Source organism: Argentina anserina, chromosome 5, assembly GCF_933775445.1.
Source record: "Argentina anserina chromosome 5, drPotAnse1.1, whole genome shotgun sequence".
NCBI classification, from domain to species: Eukaryota; Viridiplantae; Streptophyta; class Magnoliopsida; order Rosales; family Rosaceae; genus Argentina; species Argentina anserina.
The window spans coordinates 25,436,317-25,458,920 of NC_065876.1; the positions used below are offsets into that span (position 1 = coordinate 25,436,317).

Consider the following 22,604-nt stretch of genomic DNA (forward strand, 5'->3'; position numbering starts at 1 on the left):
TTGATTTAATCTAATTTCAATACTTTAACGATGTCCAAATTGAATGAAATTTTGTAGAGATAATCTTGAATAACATACCTAAATATTGAATTTCTTATGGTGAAAAAATTTGATCGAAAAATGTGCTAAAATTGGAACTTCACTCTTTAATTTTATAGTGAAATTTCACTCTGGATAACGACTATATATATATATATATATATATATATATTGTTCTTGATCGAGCAACAAGCTAGCTAGTAAGCAACTAAAATCTTCATAATCGAGTTAAAACGTACTAAACCAAATGCAGAGACAACTGTGATCCCTTTTACATACAAAAGAACTGATTACAGAAGCAAGTAATTAAAGCAGATAGAAGAGGACCAACAATCAATTGTAGGAGCTCAAATATTAATGATACGATGACCTAGCTCACCGCTGATGAGTTTAAGGGTACTTGTGGCAGATGCGGTTGTATTTGGCCTTGACACAGTCTACTCCTGGGGGGTTCGAATTTTTCTGACCGGCGTGGCATTGAGGATTTTTACTTCGATCGCACGACAACGTCTTTGAAGGATCGATTACATTCTTAGTGCCGGAATTTCCCGCCAGGATTCTTCTGCTGATTTCAGAATACATCATGAACTCATCCGAGTCCAAGTCAGTCCCTCCGATAAGACACGAGGGGTTATCGGTGCGGCCGCCTTCGCACCAAGATGATACTGATCTAGAGGTGATGGTGTTGTTGATGCTGTGAGTTGTGGTGAAAAGAGTGATCAGAATCATCACCGCTGCTACCGACTGGGGACTCATCTCTGCAAAAAAGAAGAAAACCAACTCCTCAGATATCTTATCCTTCTTGTCTTCTGTGATCCTTCACTTGCTCATCAGTTATTATATAGCTGGCCGGCCTGGCCCAGGTACGAGTGATCCTAGAATAAATCTATCGATATATCATCGATCGACCACCAAAATTCCAGAGCTGTGGGGTTGATATTGGCGTCATATATATTGTTGATATTTGCGTCATATATATATATTTTGAGAAAATTAAAAATATACCCAATATTGGAGCCCCTCTTTAAAATCAAATCCACACTCAAATGTTTTTTCAATCTAAACCCACATTCTTTTTCTACAAGCCTATTTTGTCATTTTGATCATTTTGGTTTCCTTAATCGTAGTATCTATTTATTGCACATGTTTAATTCAATCCTATAATTAATTTTTAACTACTTTAAATTACCAAAAGATTTGATTTTAAATTTTTTTTGACAAAAAAACTTATATAGCTCACATGAGAGTTTCATAATACAAACATTACTCCAGTTTTTATAAATGGTACGAGAAAAAACAAAGGTTGTTGTGTACTTATATCATTCGTCGTTTTTTTTCTTCAATTTTTTGAATCTATCAATAAGGTACGTATATATATATATATATCTATATATATTTTTTCTCAAATATTTTTTTTTATTATCATTGTATCATGAATATTTGTCATGTGGCAAGTCTTTTATTCTAGGTTTCAACTTTCATATTTTTTCACTCTCTATTGTTACCTAATAGATAAATACATGCATATTAATATAAGTTTTCAACATATCGAAGAGATCTTTAAAATTAGAGAATCCCTAACAAAAAGGTTGATGTAAAATTTACCTAATAGATAGATATATGTATATTAGTATAAATTTCAAATTCAACCTACGAAAGAGATCTTTGGAATGATAAAATACCTAACAAACAGGTTGATGTAAAAATTCTTATATATAAGAGATGTTAGCTTTAAAGATAAATACCTAATTTTTAAAAATAAAAACCTACTAAATAGGAATTAAAAAAAAATTATCGATCTCTACCTCAAACTAAGGTTGTAAATAAATAGCTGAAATGAACTAAATAACCTATAAAATTTTAAATTTTAAATTACAACAAAAGAAAAAAAAAAGGAAAATTCAAATCATCATAGAGTGATTTCGATTTTGAATTGATTTAAATTTAAAAAACTTATGAATTCTAGATATGTGAAAAAGGAAATGCTTCATTATTTCTAAATTTGTGATGAGTAAAAGAAAATCTATAATTAAGGCAATTAATGAGAGCACAATTTACTGATTGACTAATCACTAATTTATATCATATTTTAAATAGTGGTATTTTATAATTTAGATTTAAACGAATGATTATAATTCAGTACATAATAAAGAAAAAAATAAGTGAGTTTCTTTTAAAAGAGCTTCTAAAAATTGGGTATAAATTAAAATACCCCTATATTTTTTCGCTCAAGCTTGATAAATTCACCAATTTCCATTGATGCAAGTTTCTCACTGTTTATATTTCAAACCAGTGGTAGGGAAACTCAGGGGCATTTGGAAATGGGTCCAGAACATTGTTGAAGAAGTGGAAATCTCAGAGGCCACTCACAATTTGCAAGCATGGCTTCTTTTCATTGATTATAATTAACAAGAAAAGCAATGAAAATCATGTGTGTCTCCACTGGTCTTCATCTACCTGATCAAAGAGCTTTACTATACAAGTATGGTTATTTGTTCCCGTCTCTCTGATTTCACTGTATATAATTACCTTCTGTTTCTGCTCTGATGTTTTGAGGTGAAATTACCTCACTTTTTCTTATGTTTTGATTGCCATGAGTGAACACTGAATACTCTGTGCTTTAGTTGTTCATAGGATTAACCATGGGAATGACTGTCTTTGTTGCCTCATATCAAAGATTTGATCTTTTTTTTTAATTGGATACAAAAGGAAAAAAGCCAAAGATTTGCCCTTTAATTCAGCTTGTTGTGCTTTTCTTTTCAGTTTTGATAGACCATGTTATATGATACTCCTTTACTCAAAATCACGGGTTTTTGCTTCATTATAATCGAAATGGCCTAATGGTATGGGTTGTTAAGAACCTGACAACTGTTAGGGTCACCTAGTTGTTCTGCCTAACTTGTTAACCTGGAGGGAGGTCGAGGCATACAAGAAAACATTTAAGAGAATAAGTTTTCATTTCTCTATTATCTTCCACAGTGCCTTTTCTGGAGTGACACACGTAGTTGATGGTAAGACAGAGCTTTGCAAAAGAATATGAAATTTGTAAAGGAAAACTTAGTTGTGGTTGTACATATTGCAAGGTTTCCAGAATACACATCTCATTCGATTTGCAAATGGAATGAGTTTCGCTATGTACATCTTGTGTGTTTTGTTATGACCAGTCTTTCTCTGAAAGCTAGGAGGTTCATTAGTTTTTTGTTTTTGGTAAACCTAGAGAGGACCAACATCCTCTTACGAAAATTTATTGAAAAAAAAAAGATATAAAGAGTAATAAATAATAACAAACACAATTATCTCTCAACCAATTAAGAAACAGTTAACGAAAACGAAAATTAAGAAATCCTAATCGATCTCTATTACAGTAACTCACCAGAAAATCTGGAACTAAATCTCACCAAGTAAAACTATCTGAAGAAGCACCAAAATTAGCAAGAGCATTAGCAGCTTGATTGCTCTCACGAAAAATATGGCTCGATCTAAAAGGCATTTGAGAGATTCGATGCAAGCAATTGAACTACTCCACACGAAAACTTCAAGGAACTAGATGAGGAAACTGTATATAAAGAAGAATAAGAGAATAGTCCACCTCTAACCATAAAAACTTCTAGTCTCTAACCCAACCTAATTCAATAGTCTTAATGACCGCCATGAATTCTACAACAACTGAGCTAAGGATATCAAAAGTAAAAGAGAAAGCACCTAAAACCGTACCTTTGTAGTCTCTATAAACACCACCATAGCCTGCCTTATTAGAACTAATTTTTCATGCTCCATTAGTATTAACTTTGATCAAACCAAAAGGAGGGGTTAACCAGTCCACCTCAATCACTCGAGGTGCCCGACGAGGCTTGCAACTAGCACCCATATTTTTAATTACACAAAGCTCTTGAACATTATTAAACATAGAACCAGAAGACAACTTACTAGAGGCCGCAATATTACTCGTAATTAAACGCCAAACTTGAGAAATAGTAACTTCAGTACCATTATACCGGGCTCGATTTCTACAATGTCAAATGAACCAAAGAGCTGAGGCAAAAGATGCAACCCAAAGATCATGTAATTGAGAACTCCGGCCAGCTGACAACTCCATATTCAAAAGATCAATAATAGAGCTCGGGACACCATGAAGCTCAAACTTCCTTGGCATAATGGACCAAATAGCTGCTAAGAAAAAACAATGAAGAAAAATATGATTTAATGATTCTCCATGACAGCAACAAAGCACACACATTAAAGCTAGAGATATGCCTCTTTTTTGTAAACAATTTTCTGATAGAACCCGTCCTAATTAGAAATATATTAGGTACCAATAGAGAACCTTATTTTGAGACAATCTATTATATTATCCCGAAAAATTATTTTGAGACAATCTATTATAGTATCTTGTGAACAAAGTTTCAATCTCTATCACTACTCGTGCTGAAGACAAGCTTATTTGGTCTCCTTCATCAGGGGAGCTCACTGTTAAAGAAGCGTATAGTTTTTTAAAGCCTACTACTCCTCCATTGATATGAGGTAAGCTAATTTGGACAAAATATATTTCTCCTCCTATTTCTCTATTGTCTCATGTAATTGACCAAGTAATTGGAACGAGGTGACAATCTACAAGAAGATCACCACAATCCCAACAACCTTAGAACCTCAAAAGGTGTTTTTCGGGGACGTCTTACCAGAGGTGAAAGAAGAACTTGAGCAGATTTATTACGCTCAGGAATTCCCAGAAGACGGACTACAGAACCTGAGAAACCACAAGCTTCTGAAGGAGCTGAAAGAGCAAGGACATATTGGCGACGACCCGATGCGACACTGGGCAAAGAACGGGATCAAGTGCAAACTTGATATAATCAACCCCGACCTCACCATATGCAGCAAACCGCCCGACGCTATTTCAAAGGAAAATAGGGACAAGTACCAGCGCCACATAGATGCTCTTCTCAAAATCGGAGTAATCCGACCCAGCAAAAGCCGGCACCGCACTGCCGCATTCATTACCTACTCCGACACAGCCGTAGATCCCGTAACGAAGAAGGAGACGCGTGGAAAAGAAAGGATGGTCTTTGATTATCGCAGTCTAAACGATAACACCCACAAAGATCAATACACGCTACCCGGGATAAACATGATAATCAGCTCTATTGGGAATGCGAAAGTTTTCAGCAAGTTTGATCTGAAGTCAGGATTCCATCAAGTCCTCATGGACGAGGAGTCAATACCATGGACTGCTTTCGTGACACCAGTAGGATTCTATGAATGGCTCGTAATGCCATTCGGCATAGCCAATGCCCCTGCCGTTTTTCAACGCAAAATGGACCAATGTTTTGCAGGAACACAAGCCTTTATCGCCGTCTACATCGACGACATCCTGGTCTTTAGCAATACCCTCAAGGAACACGAAAGACATCTGGGTATAATGTTGGAAATCTGCAGAAAGAACGGGTTGATTCTATCCCCGACAAAGATGAAGGTTGCGGTAACTGAGATCGACTTCCTAGGTGCGACGATCGGAGATGGCAAGATTAAGCTTCAGCCACATATCATCAAGAAGATTGCCGAAGTTGATAATGCAACACTTCAAACCCTCAAAGGTCTTCAAAGCTGGCTTGGGATTTTGAACTATGCACGGAACTATATCCCAAAATGCGGAACCCTACTTGGACCGCTGTACAGCAAAACCTCCGAACATGGAGACCGCCGCTGGCACCCCCAGGATTGGAAGCTGGTGGAAAAAATCAAGGAGATCGTGCAGAATCTGCCGGACCTCAAGTTACCCACAACCAATGCCTACATCATAATAGAAACTGATGGTTGTATGGAGGGATGGGGTGGCATCTGCAAGTGGAAAAGGCACAAGGCCGATTCCCCCAATTCCGAGGAAATCTGCGCCTACGCAAGCGGAAAATTCCCGGTGGTTAAATCAACAATCGACAGCGAGATTCATGCTGTGATGGAGTCATTAGAGAAGTTCAAGATATTCTATCTTGACAAAGATGAGATCACCATTCGCACAGACTGTCACGCCATCATCACATTTCATGAGAAAATGACGGCGAAGAAGCCCTCAAGAGTCCGATGGTTAGCTTTCTGTGACTATATAACTAACTCTGGGGTTACAATGAAATTTCAGCATATACGGGGAAAAGATAATCATCTCGCAGACAATCTCTCAAGACTCACACAGATTATCACACTGATCAAATGGATCCCAGAGGAAGCTCAGCAGGTCATCACCGCCGTACTAACGGAAGGACAACACAGCGCCAGCAACAAAGAGCAGGCACTACAGAAATTGTGCGCATACTTGGAGAAGCTCCGACAGCTGAACAAGAAGCCGTTGACTATCGGCCCTTCTGCAGGCTCCCCTGCACAATGGAGCAACACGAGGATTCACGACAGGAAGCCCTGCAATATCGCCGGCGACAGTTCTTCACACTTGGAGAAAAGATCCACAACATTGTCCTCATCACGAGGAAAGACCTGGAGGAAGGAAGGAGCTCGGCCACCCGAGACAACTGGTATGGAGACTGCTTACCATACCTACAGCAGCGCGCCGCCGCCGCCGAAGACATGCTAGCCGCCTACGAGCGTATGCTTCACTTTTTTTTGATAAGTTGATGGAGGAGTAGAACCTTACAAGGTTGTGTAGGCGACAAGTAGGTTCGAACCCAGTTTTTCATCATGTTCTTCTGAAAATACTCCCCACACTTCGTGAAAATCTTTTGATACCTCTGAACCCCTAAGAACAGTATCCTCACGGTATTATAAGACCACGGTGTTTACCCTACTCTACTCTTTCTGTTCCCAGTCAGGGTTAGGTGTCGAAGCGAAGTAGCCCTACAAGGCAGCACCTGGAAGAGAATAGGTTTGGCTGCGGAAGGCGAAAACTGACATAAACAAGGCTGCAACAACAAGGAAAGGAGACGATCACACCGTACACCGGCCGGATACCCAGTAAACGGCATAAGAGGGTCATCAGATGCAACCTCACGAAGCTCGGGAATTTAAAGAAGAATTGGTGAACTGGTCTAGATCCGAAAGGTCAAGCCGACACAACTTTGTTTTCAGACCCTTGACAACTTACCCACGTTACGAACAAGATCAGAAGTTCCCATCCTGCCAAATCCCTTGCTACCATTACGGGACTGGAACCGGAACACCTTCTGTTCACCGAGTCTTTGCAAAGGATAGGGATCACATCCCTTACCTTCTCAATACCCTCTACGACCTCTCCGTCACACAAACTCACAACCACTCAATCATCCACGACAGTATCCAAAGGCTGTCCCAGTACGTGGTCACAACCACACATACCAGATTACAGAGCATCCCGGAGGAAGCAACCCTCCCGGACGTACCAGCACCTCTCGTCTCGGAAGTACTCACCGAGGTGCACACCCAGCTCACAAGTCTTAAAGCCGACCTCAGAGAAATCAAGTCCACCCAGACTTTTCTCAAACAAGGCTTTACCCAACTGCGCGAGTCAGTACAGGAAATTTTGGCGCGAGAATCTGAGCCAAAACCAATCGAGGCTGCAACAGCTGAAGTCGCAGATCAACTCAAACGACAGCTCACCCAGGTACAGGCGCTGTTGGAAGAAACAAAGCGGATTGCTAAGTCCCTCACACCAGAGTAGTCTATGTGCTCCTGGGAAGAGATTACTAGGGCACCTCAGTACATATCAGCAATCTCCGCAACCAGCTCACTATCAGTCAACGGAAAGGGCGAAGGTTTCGTCAAACCTAGCGAACACACAGGGGGATCTTTATCCTCAGCCCTTGCAAAGCAGAACAATACACTCATTCACCTTTGCACCCGAATCCTTTCAAAGTGCGAAGACCTTCAAGAGCAAGTCCGATCTCAAGGCAACCGCCTCACAATCCTTGAAGCACAGATCAGGGATAAAGAAAGCTTCAAGCTACCGGACAAGTTCTACGTCTGGTCAGATCCGTATCGCTTCAGGAAGAAAGATGGCAACCCAGGTAAGAAGCAGGACCCATCTCCAGGCTCCACCAGCAACTGAGAGAGCTCAAGCAAGCAACGGATCCTCAGCCACGGTCGAAGATCAAATTCGAGGATACCGGAGAATGGCCCGTCAACGGCACGAGGCACAAAGAGCGGTCAGACGAATATTCAACCGCAGTTATCGGAATACGATCGAACGACAACTCGATCCGGATGCAGAACTAGCACTAAGCCGACAACGCAGGGCGAACTTAGTTCCTGCCGAAATCCTCTACACCCACAATGGAGGAGAGCCGCGCAATCGTGTATATGAACACTATGAAGAACGGAGCGCGCACATAGTTGACAGACAAATGGACTTCAGGTTCATTGAAGAAGGATCATACCAGACCCTCGTACGGGAAAGAATGCAATTCATGCACATTGGCATGGGTATGGTCAGAATACATATGTTGCACAGGACTGATGCAGGAATATCTGCACTAGTCGTATTCAGGGACACCCGCTGGAACGACGATCGCCAAGTAATTGGCTCGATGTCCATCGACATGACAAGGGGATCCCAACTCGTGTATATTATACCGGATGCAATGATGTCAATTCATGACTTCTTCAACCATATACAAGTAAGCATCCAGACCAGGGGATATGGTCAAGGCTGGCAAGGAGGAGACAGCAACATGATCGTGACAAGATCGCTGATAGCCAGACTCACCAACACTAGCGTAACCAGCTTTGGTTACCGGATTAACGAGGTTACCGACTACCTTGCTAGCAATGGAGTTGCATGTATACCCGGGCAACGGTGGGAAATATCAAACAGAGGAGGTGAATGGGAATTACAGCAATCTACCATCACACCACCAACACAGATCCCGACGGATGCAAGGCTCAGGGTAAATCAGAGAGGTAACACTAGCCTCTGTTTCAGTAACTTCGAAGATCAGCGCATACATGAACCAGCAGAAGAAGGTAGGCCGGAAGACGCCATACAAGATCCCGAGGAAAGGACGCACTACGTCCTTGGATTCACACATTGGCTGGACGAAACAGAAGATAGCGGCTGGCATGTACACGCCGACACCGGCAAGTACCAGTTCAGATGCCGTTATGACCCACCAGCAAGTCATGGAATCCCAATCTCCGACATACAAGCCACTGGATGGGACGATGAGGGGACAGACGATGATGATGAACCCGCCCACATGCCTCACTATGCATGTGCAGGGACTTTTGTGTCACTAAACGGTACTGTCCACCAGGCCGAAGGCCCAATGTCCGAGTTCGAGCCCAAATCAGATCTTATCTCTCAATGGCTAGCCCAGCTCAGCCCCACGGCCCGCAACAGTGATAACAGCTCGTCCGATTCCACCGACGACGGCTCAAAGTTTGATTCATCAAACTTTTCTGATAACGGGGAGAGAGACGAAGACGATGATTATCAAAACCAAATCTGGGAACAGGAAGATGAAAAACATCGACAAATGACTGCTGACGGATGGCAGCTTTCCGACGACTTCCCAGGAATGTACATCAGGCCCGTCTACGAAATTGAAAACCGGGCTCAAGCCCAAGTTCAAAACCAAGATGACGAGGCAGATGATGCGGATCAAAGCAACGACGATCTACAATACCCAACCCATATCATCGGGGCGGCGCAAGTCGAGGAACCCGAAATGGAGTATCCCACAAGGTTGGACCAGTTGCTAGAAAAGTTAGAAAAATCAGGGGTAGAAAAAATGTTCACGATGGAAGGCGTGGAAGGGTCCGGTTCAAATATCTCATCAGGATTCATTCCACCAAACCCAACCTCAGGCCCGTTTGGGTACCCCCCTGCTTCAGGAACACACAGAACGCATGTTGGACCATCAAACCTTGATGGATGGGGCGGTAGACTCCCAAAGAGTCGTATGCCACAAGGATACGGAAGACCACAACAACCTTGGGTCCTTCCCTCAGCCCAGTCCGACAACGGTGCCATGCTTATCCTACCTGAAGATTTTACCCTAATACCCGACGTAATAAACCGATGGGAGTCGATCACAATCAACTTGATCAACAAGATGCTCTTTGATTCCCTGAAAGACAAGGTCGAGTATGTTGAGAACCTCCTAGGGGAAAGGGAGAAAGAAACTTGGATCACTTGGAGGATGCAGTACGAAGAGGAGTACCAGCAGCTCATCCTCATGACTACGGACGTCAGAAACCTAACGGCCGCAATCAAGCGAGTTTTCGGAGTCCACGACCCTCACACAGGATCTTTGCACCTTCAGAACCAGGCTTACGCCGACATTGAAAGACTTACGTGCAAGCGGCTCGATGACATCGGCCCGTTCCTGTTCACATACTATCAGCTCGCAGCAAAATCAGGCAAGATGTGGGTCAGCACAGAACTCTCAGACAAACTGTTCAGGAAACTTCCTGCTGACGTAGGCCCAATAATAGAACAAGCCTACAAGACCCGATACCCAGGCCTGACCATTGGAGTCTTAGCCCGAGCAAATTTCATAGTTGAATACCTGCAAAACATCTGCAAGCAGGCAGCGCTTCAGAGGAGCCTGAAGAACCTGAGCTTTTGCAGTAGGATGCCAGTTCCAGGTTACTATGAAAAGAAACAGTTCGGAATTCATAAGGCAAAGACATACAAAGGGAAACCACACTCAACCCATGTGAAGGTTATCAAAAACAAGTACAAGGGTACAGAGGGCAGAAAATGCAAATGCTATTTATGCGGGATAGAAGGACACTACGCAAGAGAATGCCCAAAGCAAGTGGTGAAACCGCAGAGGACAGCATTCTTCAACGGGATAGGCCTAGACGAACGATGGGACGTAGTCTCAGTCGATCCTGGCGAGCCCGATGATGACGAGATCTGCAGTATCTCTGAGGGAGAAGCCCAACATGACATGTCAGATCTCATGACCTTCAAAACACAGCTACCCTATGCTGTTGATATCGAGCCCAGCTCAATGCTCGTTTGGGTCCAGAACCCTGTAAAACACACCAACAAGCGTTCCTGGAAAAGGAAGAATGAACTGGTAGAACCACAGCTCAGTTGCAACCATACATGGAGTGAAAAGGCGGATGTTCGCCGAGAAGAACGGTTGTGCACCATATGTGGTGATGCCACGCCAATTGGTCGAAGGGTCCATTGCACAACCTGTACACTCAACCTCTGTTCACTATGCGCCCTCATGGAATACGGTATCCAGATCATACCACCAAAAGATGAAGCCCGACAATGGCAGTATGCGAACCGAGACCAGATCATACAACAGCTATACGATCACAACGCATACCTTCTGCGCCAAGTGACAGACCTGACCCAACAGGTGACCCAACTAAAAGCCCGACTTGCTCAAACCTAAGTTGACCAAGAAGACCTCATCAGTATGGACGACTTTAGCCCAACTCATGGCCTTCATGATGTCCATATACAGGATTCTTCTACAGAAGAACCCTTTAAAAGAAGGGAAGGGAAGGAGCATGTCATTCAAAGCCCGAAATCCAAAAATGAACCATTCACGTTCATCACTATTCCTCGAACAACAGGGATTAACATCAAGGAGCCCAATCCAGCGTAGAAACTTGGAGCCCTAATCTCAGAAGAAGGAATAGAGGAGCTGGCCGCAGCAGTAGACACTGCCTACACCGAAATGCCTAAAGGAGGATTGAACAAACTGTACAACACGATCGTAGAATTCGTGATCCCTCAAGAGAAAGGCAAGCCCATCAACTTCAGGGTTAGAGCAGTAATTGACACAGGCTGTACATGTTGCTGCATCAATTCAGATAAAGTCCCACCGGACGCCATGGAAGAAGAAAGATCCAAATAACCTTTGCAGGCGTGAACTCAACGGGCAAAGCCAGGATGAAGCTAAAGCCGGCGATTATCATTTTCCCTGATTTTAGCTTCATCCTGGCTTTGCCTGTTGAGTTCACGCCTGCAAAGGTCATTTGGATCTTTGCTTCTTCCATGGCGTCCGGTGGGACTATATCTGAATTGATGCAGCAACATGTACAGCCTGTGTCAATTACTGCTCTAACCCTGAAGTTGATGGGCTTGCCTTTCTCTTGAGGGATCACGAATTCTACGATCGTGTTGTACAGTTTGTTCAATCCTCCTTTAGGCATTTCGGTGTAGGCAGTGTCTACTGCTGCGGCCAGCTCCTCTATTCCTTCTTCTGAGATTATGGCTCCAAGTTTCTGCGCTGGATTGGGCTCCTTGATGTTAATCCCTGTTGTTCGAGGAATAGTGATGAACGTGAATGGTTCATTTTTGGATTTCGGGCTTTGAATGACATGCTCCTTCCCTTCCCTTCTTTTAAAGGGTTCTTCTGTAGAAGAATCCTGTATATGGACATCATGAAGACCATGAGTTGGGCTAAAGTCGTCCATACTGATGAGGTCTTCTTGGTCAACTTGGGTTTGAGCAAGTCGGGCTTTTAGTTGGGTCACCTGTTGGGTCAGGTCTGTCACTTGGCGCAGAAGGTATGCGTTGTGATCGTATAGCTGTTGTATGATCTGGTCTCGGTTCGCATACTGCCATTGTCGGGCTTCATCTTTTGGTGGTATGATCTGGATATCGTATTCCATGAGGGCGCATAGTGAACAGAGGTTGAGTGTACAGGTTGTGCAATGGACCCTTCGACCAATTGGCGTGGCATCACCACATATGGTGCAGAACCGTTCTTCTCGGCGAACATCCGCCGTGTCACTCCATGTATGGTTGCAACTGAGCTGTGGTTCCACCAGTTCATTCTTCCTTTTCCAGGAAGGCTTGTTGGTGTGTTTTACAGGGTTCTGGACCCAAACGAGCATTGAGCTGGGCTCGATATCAACAGCATAGGGTAGCTGTGTTTTGAAGGCCATGAGATCTGACATGTCATGTTGGGCTTCTCCCTCAGAGATACTGCAGATCTCGTCATCATCGGGCTCGCCAGGATCGACTGAGACTACGTCCCATCGTTCGTCTACGCCTATCCCGTTGAAGAATGCTGCCCTCTGCGGTTTCACCACTTGCTTTGGGCATTCTCTTGCGTAGTGTCCTTCTATCCCGCATAAATAGCATTTGCATTTTCTGCCCTCTGTACCCTTGTACTTGTTTTTGATAACCTTCACATGGGTTGAGTGTGGTTTCCCTTTGTATGTCTTTGCCTTACGAATTCCGAACTGTTTCTTTTCATAGTAACCTGGAACTGGCATCCTACTGCAAAAGCTCAGGTTCTTCAGGCTCCTCTGAAGCGCTGCCTGCTTGCAGATGTTTTGCAGGTATTCAACTATGAAATTTGCTCGGGCTAAGACTCCAATGGTCAGGCCTGGGTATCGGGTCTTGTAGGCTTGTTCTATTATTGGGCCTACGTCAGCAGGAAGTTTCCTGAACAGTTTGTCTGAGAGTTCTGTGCTGACCCACATCTTGCCTGATTTTGCTGCGAGCTGATAATATGTGAACAGGAACGGGCCGATGTCATCGAGCCGCTTGCACGTAAGTCTTTCAATGTCGGCGTAAGCCTGGTTCTGAAGGTGCAAAGATCCTGTGTGAGGGTCGTGGACTCCGAAAACTCGCTTGATTGCGGCCGTTAGGTTTCTGACGTCCGTAGTCATGAGGATGAGCTGCTGGTACTCCTCTTCGTACTGCATCCTCCAAGTGATCCAAGTTTCTTTCTCCCTTTCCCCTAGGAGGTTCTCAACATACTCGACCTTGTCTTTCAGGGAATCAAAGAGCATCTTGTTGATCAAGTTGATTGTGATCGACTCCCATCGGTTTATTACGTCGGGTATTAGGGTAAAATCTTCAGGTAGGATAAGCATGGCACCGTTGTCGGACTGGGCTGAGGGAAGGACCCAAGGTTGTTGTGGTCTTCCGTATCCTTGTGGCATACGACTCTTTGGGAGTCTACCGCCCCATCCATCAAGGTTTGATGGTCCAACATGCGTTCTGTGTGTTCCTGAAGCAGGGGGGTACCCAAACGGGCCTGAGGTTGGGTTTGGTGGAATGAATCCTGATGAGATATTTGAACCGGACCCTTCCACGCCTTCCATCGTGAACATTTTTTCTACCCCTGATTTTTCTAACTTTTCTAGCAACTGGTCCAACCTTGTGGGATACTCCATTTCGGGTTCCTCGACTTGGGCCGCCCCGATGATATGGGTTGGGTATTCTAGATCGTCGTTGCTTTGATCCGCATCATCTGCCTCGTCATCTTGGTTTTGAACTTGGGCTTGAGCCCGGATTTCAATTTCGTAGACGGGCCTGATGTACATTCCTGGGAAGTCGTCGGAAAGCTGCCATCCGTCAGCAGTCATTTGTTGATGTTTTTCATCTTCCTGTTCCCAGATTTGGTTTTGATAATCATCGTCTTCGTCTCTCTCCCCGTTATCAGAAAAGTTTGATGAATCAAACTTTGGGCCGTCTCGGTGGAATCGGACGAGCTGTTATCACTGTTGCGGGCCGTGGGGCTGAGCTGGGCTAGCCATTGAGAGATAAGATCTGATTTGGGCTCGAACTCGGACATTGGCAAATTCTTTATTCAAACAACAGAGATTTTCATATATTGCAGCGGATAATATATTTTTACCGTGCTGAAGACAAGTTTATAAAGTACATATTATATTATAATATATAATATAATATCCGGTACCGTCCTAATTCCAAGCCAATAGAGAAATAGGAGGAGAAATATATTTTGTCCAAATTAGCTTACCTCATATCAATGGAGGAGTAGTAGGCTTTAAAAAACTATACGCTTCTTTAACAGTGAGCTCCCCTGATGAAGGAGACCAAATAAGCTTGTCTTCAGCACAAGTAGTGATAGAGATTGAAACTTTGTTCACAAGAGCACATAACGCTGGAAAGTGAAAGTGCAGAAGGAAGGAAAAATTCCAACTTCCATCATGGACATAATCAAAGACTTTGACCTCCATTTGATGAGATAACCCCCCATGCACGTTAAAAAAAATGAATGAGAGGCCTACCCATGAAATTATCATTCCAAAAAGAAACCTTTGAACCATCTCCAAGAATCCAATGCCCATTTACAATGACAATGTCCCGATATTTTCTTGTACCTGGTCATATTGAAGAAATAACATAAGAGCCTCGTAGCCGACCATTCTTCCAAAATTTGGTGCGAATCAAATCACAACCCCTCGACGAGCTGGAAAAAACCTCCCATATTTTTTTAAGAACAAAAAAGAGATTCCACATAGTCAACTGCTTGAGACCCAACCCTCCTTCTTTATAAGGCAAGCAACAATCCTTTCAGGAAACCAAATGCATACCTCTCTTATCAATAGAACCGGACCATAAAAAATTCCTACAATAAGTCTCCATCCTCCGAAGTAAAGAAACATGCCATTCATACATTTGGAAGCTATAAACCAACATACTAGATATGACTGATTTAATTAATACAGACGACTACCCATGGACTAAAGAGAACCTTTCCAGCTAGAAAACTTTGTGCGAACTTTGTTTGCAATACTTCTATAGTGACTAGCACGCGGTTTACCATAGAAAATGGGAACACCCAAATAAATAAATGGAGCAGACCCTTGAGAAATACCAAATTTTGAGACAATGGAATGCTTACGCCGTTGCAAATGTTTATTAGCCTTGTTAACAATTTGTTCAGAGTTTAGACCATACTCCTCCAAATAAGACATGATAACTCCCAGAGTTCTACGATCACCGCGACAAAAAATGATTATGTCATCGGCAAAAAGAACATAGGAAGGAGCTTGTATACCACGCGGAGAGGATATGATACAAAGTTTGTTCATGTGAACCAAATCGGTAATACCCTGGCTAAGAGCTTATTCGGCTAAACAAAAAAGTAATGGGGAAAACGGATCATCCTGGCGAACTCCCCTAGCACAAGAGAAGTATCCTATAGTCCTTCCATTGACTAACAAGGAAAGCTTAGCAGATTCAAGAATTTCTCGCACCCAATCAATGAAAATCTGATTGAAACCAAAGGTCGTCAACACCTTTAACAAAACATCCCATGAAAGAGTGTCAAAGGCTTTAGCGATGTTCACCTTGATTGCAACATTACCGCCGGAGCACTTATTTTCAAGCATATTTATACACTCAGAAGTGGCCAAGATAAATCTAAAATAGTCCGGCCTTGAACAAAACCATGTTGCTGAGGAGATATAATTCGGGAAGCAATACCAGCCAATCTCAAAGATGAAAATTTTGGAATTATCTTAAAGATAAAATTTGCTGGATTAATTGGACGGTATTGAGTAATTGAATCTACATGGTCTACTTTAGGGATCAGAATAATCAAACTGGAATGAGCCCGGATTCGGAGCCGGAGAAGAGGCCAAGACTTTTGCTTTGAGATATGAACTATGCAAACAAGGCAGATTAGATCCGCTTCCCTTGAGATCCGCCTGGTTTCAGCTCCCAGTTTTTGGTAAAACTCTTAATTACATATGAGTTTCAATCCTGTCATGATGGCCCAATCGCCTCAAGTTTGATACCCATATCTCACTCTTTTGTGTATGCACTCTAGGCTCCGCTATGTTTTATGTTTATTATTTTCAAGTTTAGAGAAGGAATGTTTCTATAATTACTTTAAGTAACTTTGAACACGTAATCATATAACAATCAGTATGGGAGCTAAGCACTACACTTCTATTCTGGCATGTCATCGTAGAGTTACTAGTTTGGAGGTTCATATTAGGAAAACTGTGAAATTCATGCCTCAAGAATTTGGTCTGTAACAGCACATATCATTTTCATCTACGGTAATATATGTAATCATTTTTCCTGATGATAGAATAAAATATTTTCCTAAACAGAAAGAACAGTAGCACAAGGCATTTATAAAAGGAAATAAAATTAAAAAAGAGAACGAAAACGTATTTTCATTAAAGCTTTGCATGTTGAAGGTCATTTTCAGAATTTTGGATGTAAAGACAGATCAGATCGGTACTTTGCTGCAGGCAATGCCATTTGGTATAGACTGAAAATATCTTCTTTTTTTTCCTGTCCCTTGTAGAACGGTAGGATGTTGTTAGTTGATTAATTTTTTCAGTAAGTTATTGGGTTTAGATTTTCAGTTAGTTGACACTATTTTTTGTTGTTGCTTGTCTTCACATTGAATTTTGTTTCTATGGAATACATTTTTGTACCTCCACCGGCAGTGGGGTTTAAATCGAGCAGTTTCGCCTCCGATCTTCAACCTCTGATCCGGGTTTCTTGTGGCGGTATTTCTGGCGGTCTCCGGCCGGATTAGAGCTAAATGCATGTACGGTTATGGTCTACGCCTTGTGATCTACGTTTTTCATGCTGAAAGTTTTGTGATTTGTTGAAGTTTGGGTATAGGTGTTTGTGGTGCGCGTGCCGCCGCCTAGGGCGGTGCGTGGGACGAGGTGCGGCAGCAGAGAGTAGGTATTAGGCCGTAGGATGGTTGTGGGAAGAAAATGTTTATTTTGATGGTTGCAAGTGAGGTCACGCGCGGTTGTCGGAGGGTGGCGCGTGAACAGTGATTTGTAAACAGTGATTCACAAACAGTTTATGTGAACAGTGCTTCGTAAACATTTTACGTGAATAGTGATTCATAAACAGTTTTTAACTGTAATTATTATTCTCTTTTTTTCCTAAGCACGTTATGCCACTAGGTGACTGACGAAACGAGTGAGAGAATCTCTCTTAGTATTGTAGAAGTTGCACGCAGGAAAATAAGCTGAGTAAATCTGACTATGACAAGTCTACCCTTGGTGGTGACTTGCATTTATGTTAAGATGCATTTAAGTTAATGAAATGATTTCTTTATAATGAGTGAACTGTGACGACGATATAATATAATGAGTTGTGTATGTGTACTAAAATGGTAAATACAATACATATATATGGTTTGCTATATTATATAACGTTATGGTTTTTTATTTAAATTATGCAATTTTATTGTTTTTGATTAATTGTGGCGGATGAGACTGAAATAGTAGATAATGTACCTCCCGGTATAATGGATTATTGGTGCGACTTGTTATATATTGTTGTGTAAGAGTTGCTTGGTTTTAGTACATAAGCATGTGTGTATTGTTATATTGTACGTGGTTTTAACATTGAGTCTTGTTAAAACGTTTTCTGAGGGTTTAGCAGGCTCATAGAGTTTACACAGAGGATTTTCTGAGGGTTTCCCTCTTCTATTTTTAGTGAGGATCGAGTGAATATTACATTTCTAATTGTTTTAATACTTGTGTGTATAAATTGGTGATGTATTATTCAGGTCGACTGAGTCGTACTTTGAACTCAGTTTCGATACACTGTTGTTGTAAGATGATTTCAATATAGTTGGGATTATTTTAGAGTTTTCATGGCTTCGAATTCGAATTGTAATCATCTGAATTTCTAGGTCGTGACAGTTGGTATCAGAGTGTGAGTTGTGTATTTGGTGATTTCTCAATATCATCCAAGAGCGATGGTCTGACTGTAGCGGTTCCCCATCATATGTTTTTCGGTATTGATATGTTACTGGGTATGCATGAGTGTTAGGAGCCTTACCTTAAGGTTTGGTCCTCTAAATAGAAGTGTTGTGATGATACTTCAAGTATTCTTCTCCCTTCTAAATGTCTTGGTTAATATATGTTTGATCTATTTTATTTGGGGTCCAAGATTATACATGTATTGTCTAAGTGTTTAAATGTTTCAAGGTGATGAATTTAGAGAAAGGTTGGGCTAGAGGCCAAGGCCGAGCTAGGGGTGGAGTCCGAGTCTACAATGTGGAGAACCTTTATGAGAAGGAGGTACCACCTATTGAGTAGGTTGACAGAGAGATTGTCGTTAGAGACGAGGGTCGTGTGCTTAAGCTGATCAGGGACATCGGTAGTTTGTCAACGCCATCATTTCATGGGGGTTTGGATCATATGGTGGCGGATCATTGGATTGAGAGTATGTAGACCTACTTTGAGATGGTGATGTGCTCTGATATTGAGAAAATGATGATAGCCACATTCTTCTTGAAGGATGATACTATGGATTGGTGGAAGAGCACACGGCGGACTATAGATGTGTCCACTCTGACTTGGAAGGGTTATGTGGAACTCTTTTGAGAGAAGTACTTTCCATCTACGGTGAATGACGAACTTGAGCTTGAGTTCCTTACTCTGGTGCAGGGAGATATGACCGTCCAGGAGTATGAAGCTCGTTTTGCACGGTTATATCATTTTGTTAGGCCAATGGATGTGACTCGAGAAGGCGATGTGGAGTTTAAAGATGCTTGAGGAAAAGGGAAGGCAGTCACTTCAAGAGGTGGGTTTACGAGACCGAAAGGTGGATCTTGGAAGAAGCTGAGGACCTATCACCAGACTCCAACTAAGATGACAACTCAATCAGTTAGGGTTGCACCTGTCAAGCAGTTGTCATCTGTGAGGTGTTTCGTTTGCGGCGAAATGAGTCACTATGCCTCAGATTGCTCGAAGCTGAGGAAGTAGGAATGTTTCAGGTTGGGCAGGTGAGACATATAGCTAGAGATTGCACCCGACCTCAACAGACTGGACAATGAGGTAGTTATTGCAGACATTGTTGTGGTGTCCGAGTATAGTGAGGTGTTTCAGGAGATATCGAATTTACCTCCTCGGAGAGTTGTTGATTTCTGCATTGATGTTGTACCTGGTACTTCACCTGTGTTAAAGGCACATTATCGGATGAGACAGAACGAACTTAAGGAATTGATGATGCAAATGGATGAGTTATTGAACCGAGGGTTCATTAGACCTAATGTCTCACCTTGGGGTGCACCGGTATTGTTCGTGAAGAAGAATGATGGTTCACTACGGTTGTGTGTGGACTACAGGAAGTTGAACAAATTGACCATCAAGAATATGTATCCTTTTCCTAGGATTGATAACTTGTTCGATCAGCTTAAAGGGGCTAATTAAATCGAGATAATAACATGTCTCTCTAAATATATATGGCAAGTCAGTAAAGTCATGTGGATGTGAAATATGCGACTCAACTCAAAATATAAAATAACACCGACGGTGTATAAACGACCCGAATAGCTCCACGGTTCAACATGAAGATTAACCAAGACCTAACAAAACTCTAAAATCATAAACTACGGTGTTTGAATCAGGACAACTGAAAATCATTGTAAAATAAATCACACGGTACCAGACATTAGGACAATGGAAATCACCGTGGATAAATCATGGTGTCGGACATCAAGATAACAGATTCACCGTATAACAATAAAACATGCGGTGCCGAACATCAGAACAACGAAAATCACCAATTTATAGTAAATGATACATTAAAAGGTCAATCTCAAGACATATCCACCAAACTAAAGTGCAAATGTATGCATGCAGGCGATAAAGACATATAACATATACATTTTATATATATAACCACTAACCAGGAAGGTACCGTCTCACCCCTAGCGGGTGCCTCACCGCACCTGAGATAGCAGTGCTGAAGTCCGCGTCCGAAATCTCGCTCCTCGTGTTGCGAAGAATCGCGTCCTCCAAGTATGTCACGTAACTAATCAAGAAGCAAAAAGAAGGGAGTAAGGGTTATGGTGCTTTTCAGCCGATTTAACAACTCCTCGTCGGTTTGACTAAGTTGACCATCCGAGTCAAGGTCTCACAAAGGTTGGTTGATTTAACATTGGTGAGTGTGAGTTTTGATTAAGGATAAAATACTGGTCACTCCTCACAGTTTTACAAGCTCGACAGTTTACTCTTTTAAGTTTCAATTTCAACTGATCACTCCTTATACTTTTCAAATTTGAGCAATCTGGTCATTTCGTCATCTTTCCATCCAATTTGAATGTTAAGTCTATCCAATTTTCTATTTGTCCAAAAAACAATTTAACACTCAAATTGGATGGAAAGATGACAGAATGACCAGATTGCTCGAATTTGGAAAGTATAAGCAGTAATCAATCGAAATTGAAACTCGAAGGAATAAACTGTCGAGTTACTAAAAATTGGAGGAGTGACCAATATTTTGTTATCTGATTAATGTATATCCTCATCTCAGAACTCAAGATGCGAATAGCTTATAATTGATAAAAGTTATTTTATTCTTCCGACACTTTAATTCTTATGCTTACAAGTCTCTCGACTTCCAAACTGAGCGGAAATCGAGTTTATGTTTACCCGAATTTTATTTGTTAAAGGTTGTCCAATATTTTAGTAAAATCTACCTTTTAAATTACCTAAATGCTAAAACTAAGTTTAACGAAATTCGCTAAATTCTGTTGGTCTAATATAAATAAAATTAAACACCTAAACATAAAAATGGTAAATAGGGATATATACCGAATCAGTGAAAGTAAAAACAAATTAATTGAATTTTTAATGTTGGGTATAAAAGTAAAACAGTAAAATTCAAACAGTAATTACTAAATCTACTGTTGGGTAAACTTATATGTAACTGGGTAAATTCACAGTGGTAAAAAACTGGAACTTACCCTGCCATCTCCGACGGAACTCCCCGGCCACAATCTCCTCCTAAACTCAACCAACTTCGACATGCACATACACAACGAGCAACATAATAATATTTCCAACACATCAAAATCAATATGATTTGAGCTCGTTTGATACCTCAACCAAGAGCTGCAATAGATCCCGTCACCTCCAAGTTCTTCCACCTCCGATCCGAGTTTGTGGGACATTTTCCTCGCCTCTCAAATGTTCATGCTGCCTCTCCAAGCTCCACGGCGAACCCAGAAACAACAGCTCGCCTCTAGAATCGAAGAACAAAGTCGCCAGAGTTCGAAGAACACGCCGACGAAACCAACGAGATGAAAAGGTGAGTTCAAGGTCCTAATCTAAGATAAAAGGTAGTAAATTGACTGGGAATTGAAGAATAAGAAAGGATTTTACCAAGAGAAACCCCACGAGGTTGTCGGAGCTCGGGAAGTCGGTGACGAACCTTCGTTGTTTCAAAATTTGAATTTGCCGGAATGGAGCCGCATGTTAGTTTTGCGAAAATGGTTAGAGAGAGGCCAGAGAGGTGGTCACGGTGGTGGTGGTCTCGTGGCGAGGAGTTGCCAGACGGCGGTGGTGCGGTCTGGAGAAGACGGCGACAGTGTAAGGATGGATTTCGATGGCTGAATGATACTTGCTACAGGGGTATAAGCGTCTTTCCAGGTAACAATCGGAGCGTACTCATCCATTCTCATCTCGTATTCGGCCCTTTTTTGTGAGAGTCTCACGTTTCCATTGCCACATGCAGTTGACACACTTTAAGAATCGTTGGATAAATGCCTATTATTCCGGAAAAGTCGCCGGAGAAGATCGAGTAGGTTTGAAAATGATAATTTTACCCCTATGCATTTCACTGTGTTGCAACAGGGGGGAGAGAGAGAGAGATGGAACGAGGCAAAGAGAGAAAGAGATGAGTGAACAGTGATGGTGTGGGCTGAGGCTAGGGTTAGGCCTATGTTTAAAGGAAAATCAACGATGGAGATTAAACGAGGGAATCAATGGCTGAAATCTTAAAATGCAAAAAAGTAATTTCTGAAAAAAAAATGCGACTTAAATAATCTTAACTTTTTGTAAACGTGAAAAAACATTAATCAATCAGCAGAAAAATATTCTTTGAATATCACTGCGCTCGTGACGACGCGTAG

The 22,604-nt window shown here is 42.0% G+C and overlaps 1 protein-coding gene across 6 annotated transcripts; it reads right to left on the reverse strand.

Moving 5' to 3' along the window:
* Positions 1 to 221: 221 nt before the first annotated feature.
* Positions 222 to 22,361, reverse strand: LOC126796412 (uncharacterized). Of its 6 annotated transcripts, none has more exons than XM_050523241.1 (4): positions 21,856 to 22,361; positions 21,574 to 21,715; positions 20,379 to 20,503; positions 222 to 797 (listed from the first exon to the last, which is right to left on the reverse strand). In XM_050523241.1, exons 2-4 carry the CDS (start codon positions 21,642 to 21,644, stop codon positions 430 to 432), a joined length of 564 nt encoding a protein of 187 aa, XP_050379198.1. In that variant the 5' UTR covers positions 21,645 to 21,715; positions 21,856 to 22,361; the 3' UTR covers positions 222 to 429. The 6 variants fall into 6 exon arrangements, 3 of the variants coding, with proteins under 3 accessions (XP_050379198.1, XP_050379199.1, XP_050379197.1); XM_050523242.1 differs by having other exon boundaries at positions 20,421 to 20,503; positions 21,438 to 21,715; XM_050523240.1 differs by having other exon boundaries at positions 21,438 to 21,715.
* Between the last annotated feature and the right edge of the window lie 243 nt (positions 22,362 to 22,604).

Bases quoted from the DNA above. Each gene is read 5' to 3' on its own strand.
- LOC126796412 (XM_050523240.1), bottom strand. From the start codon at position 21,541: ATGTGTTGGAAATATTATTATGTTGCTCGTTGTGTATGTGCATGTCGA. The intron at 20,504-21,437 runs GTAAGTTCCAGT...CTTCTTGATTAG, and splicing joins GTTCCGTCGGAGATGGCAGG to TTACGTGACATACTTGGAGG. The intron at 798-20,378 runs GTTAGTGGTTAT...TCTTTTTTGCAG, and splicing joins GGTGAGACGGTACCTTCCTG to AGATGAGTCCCCAGTCGGTA.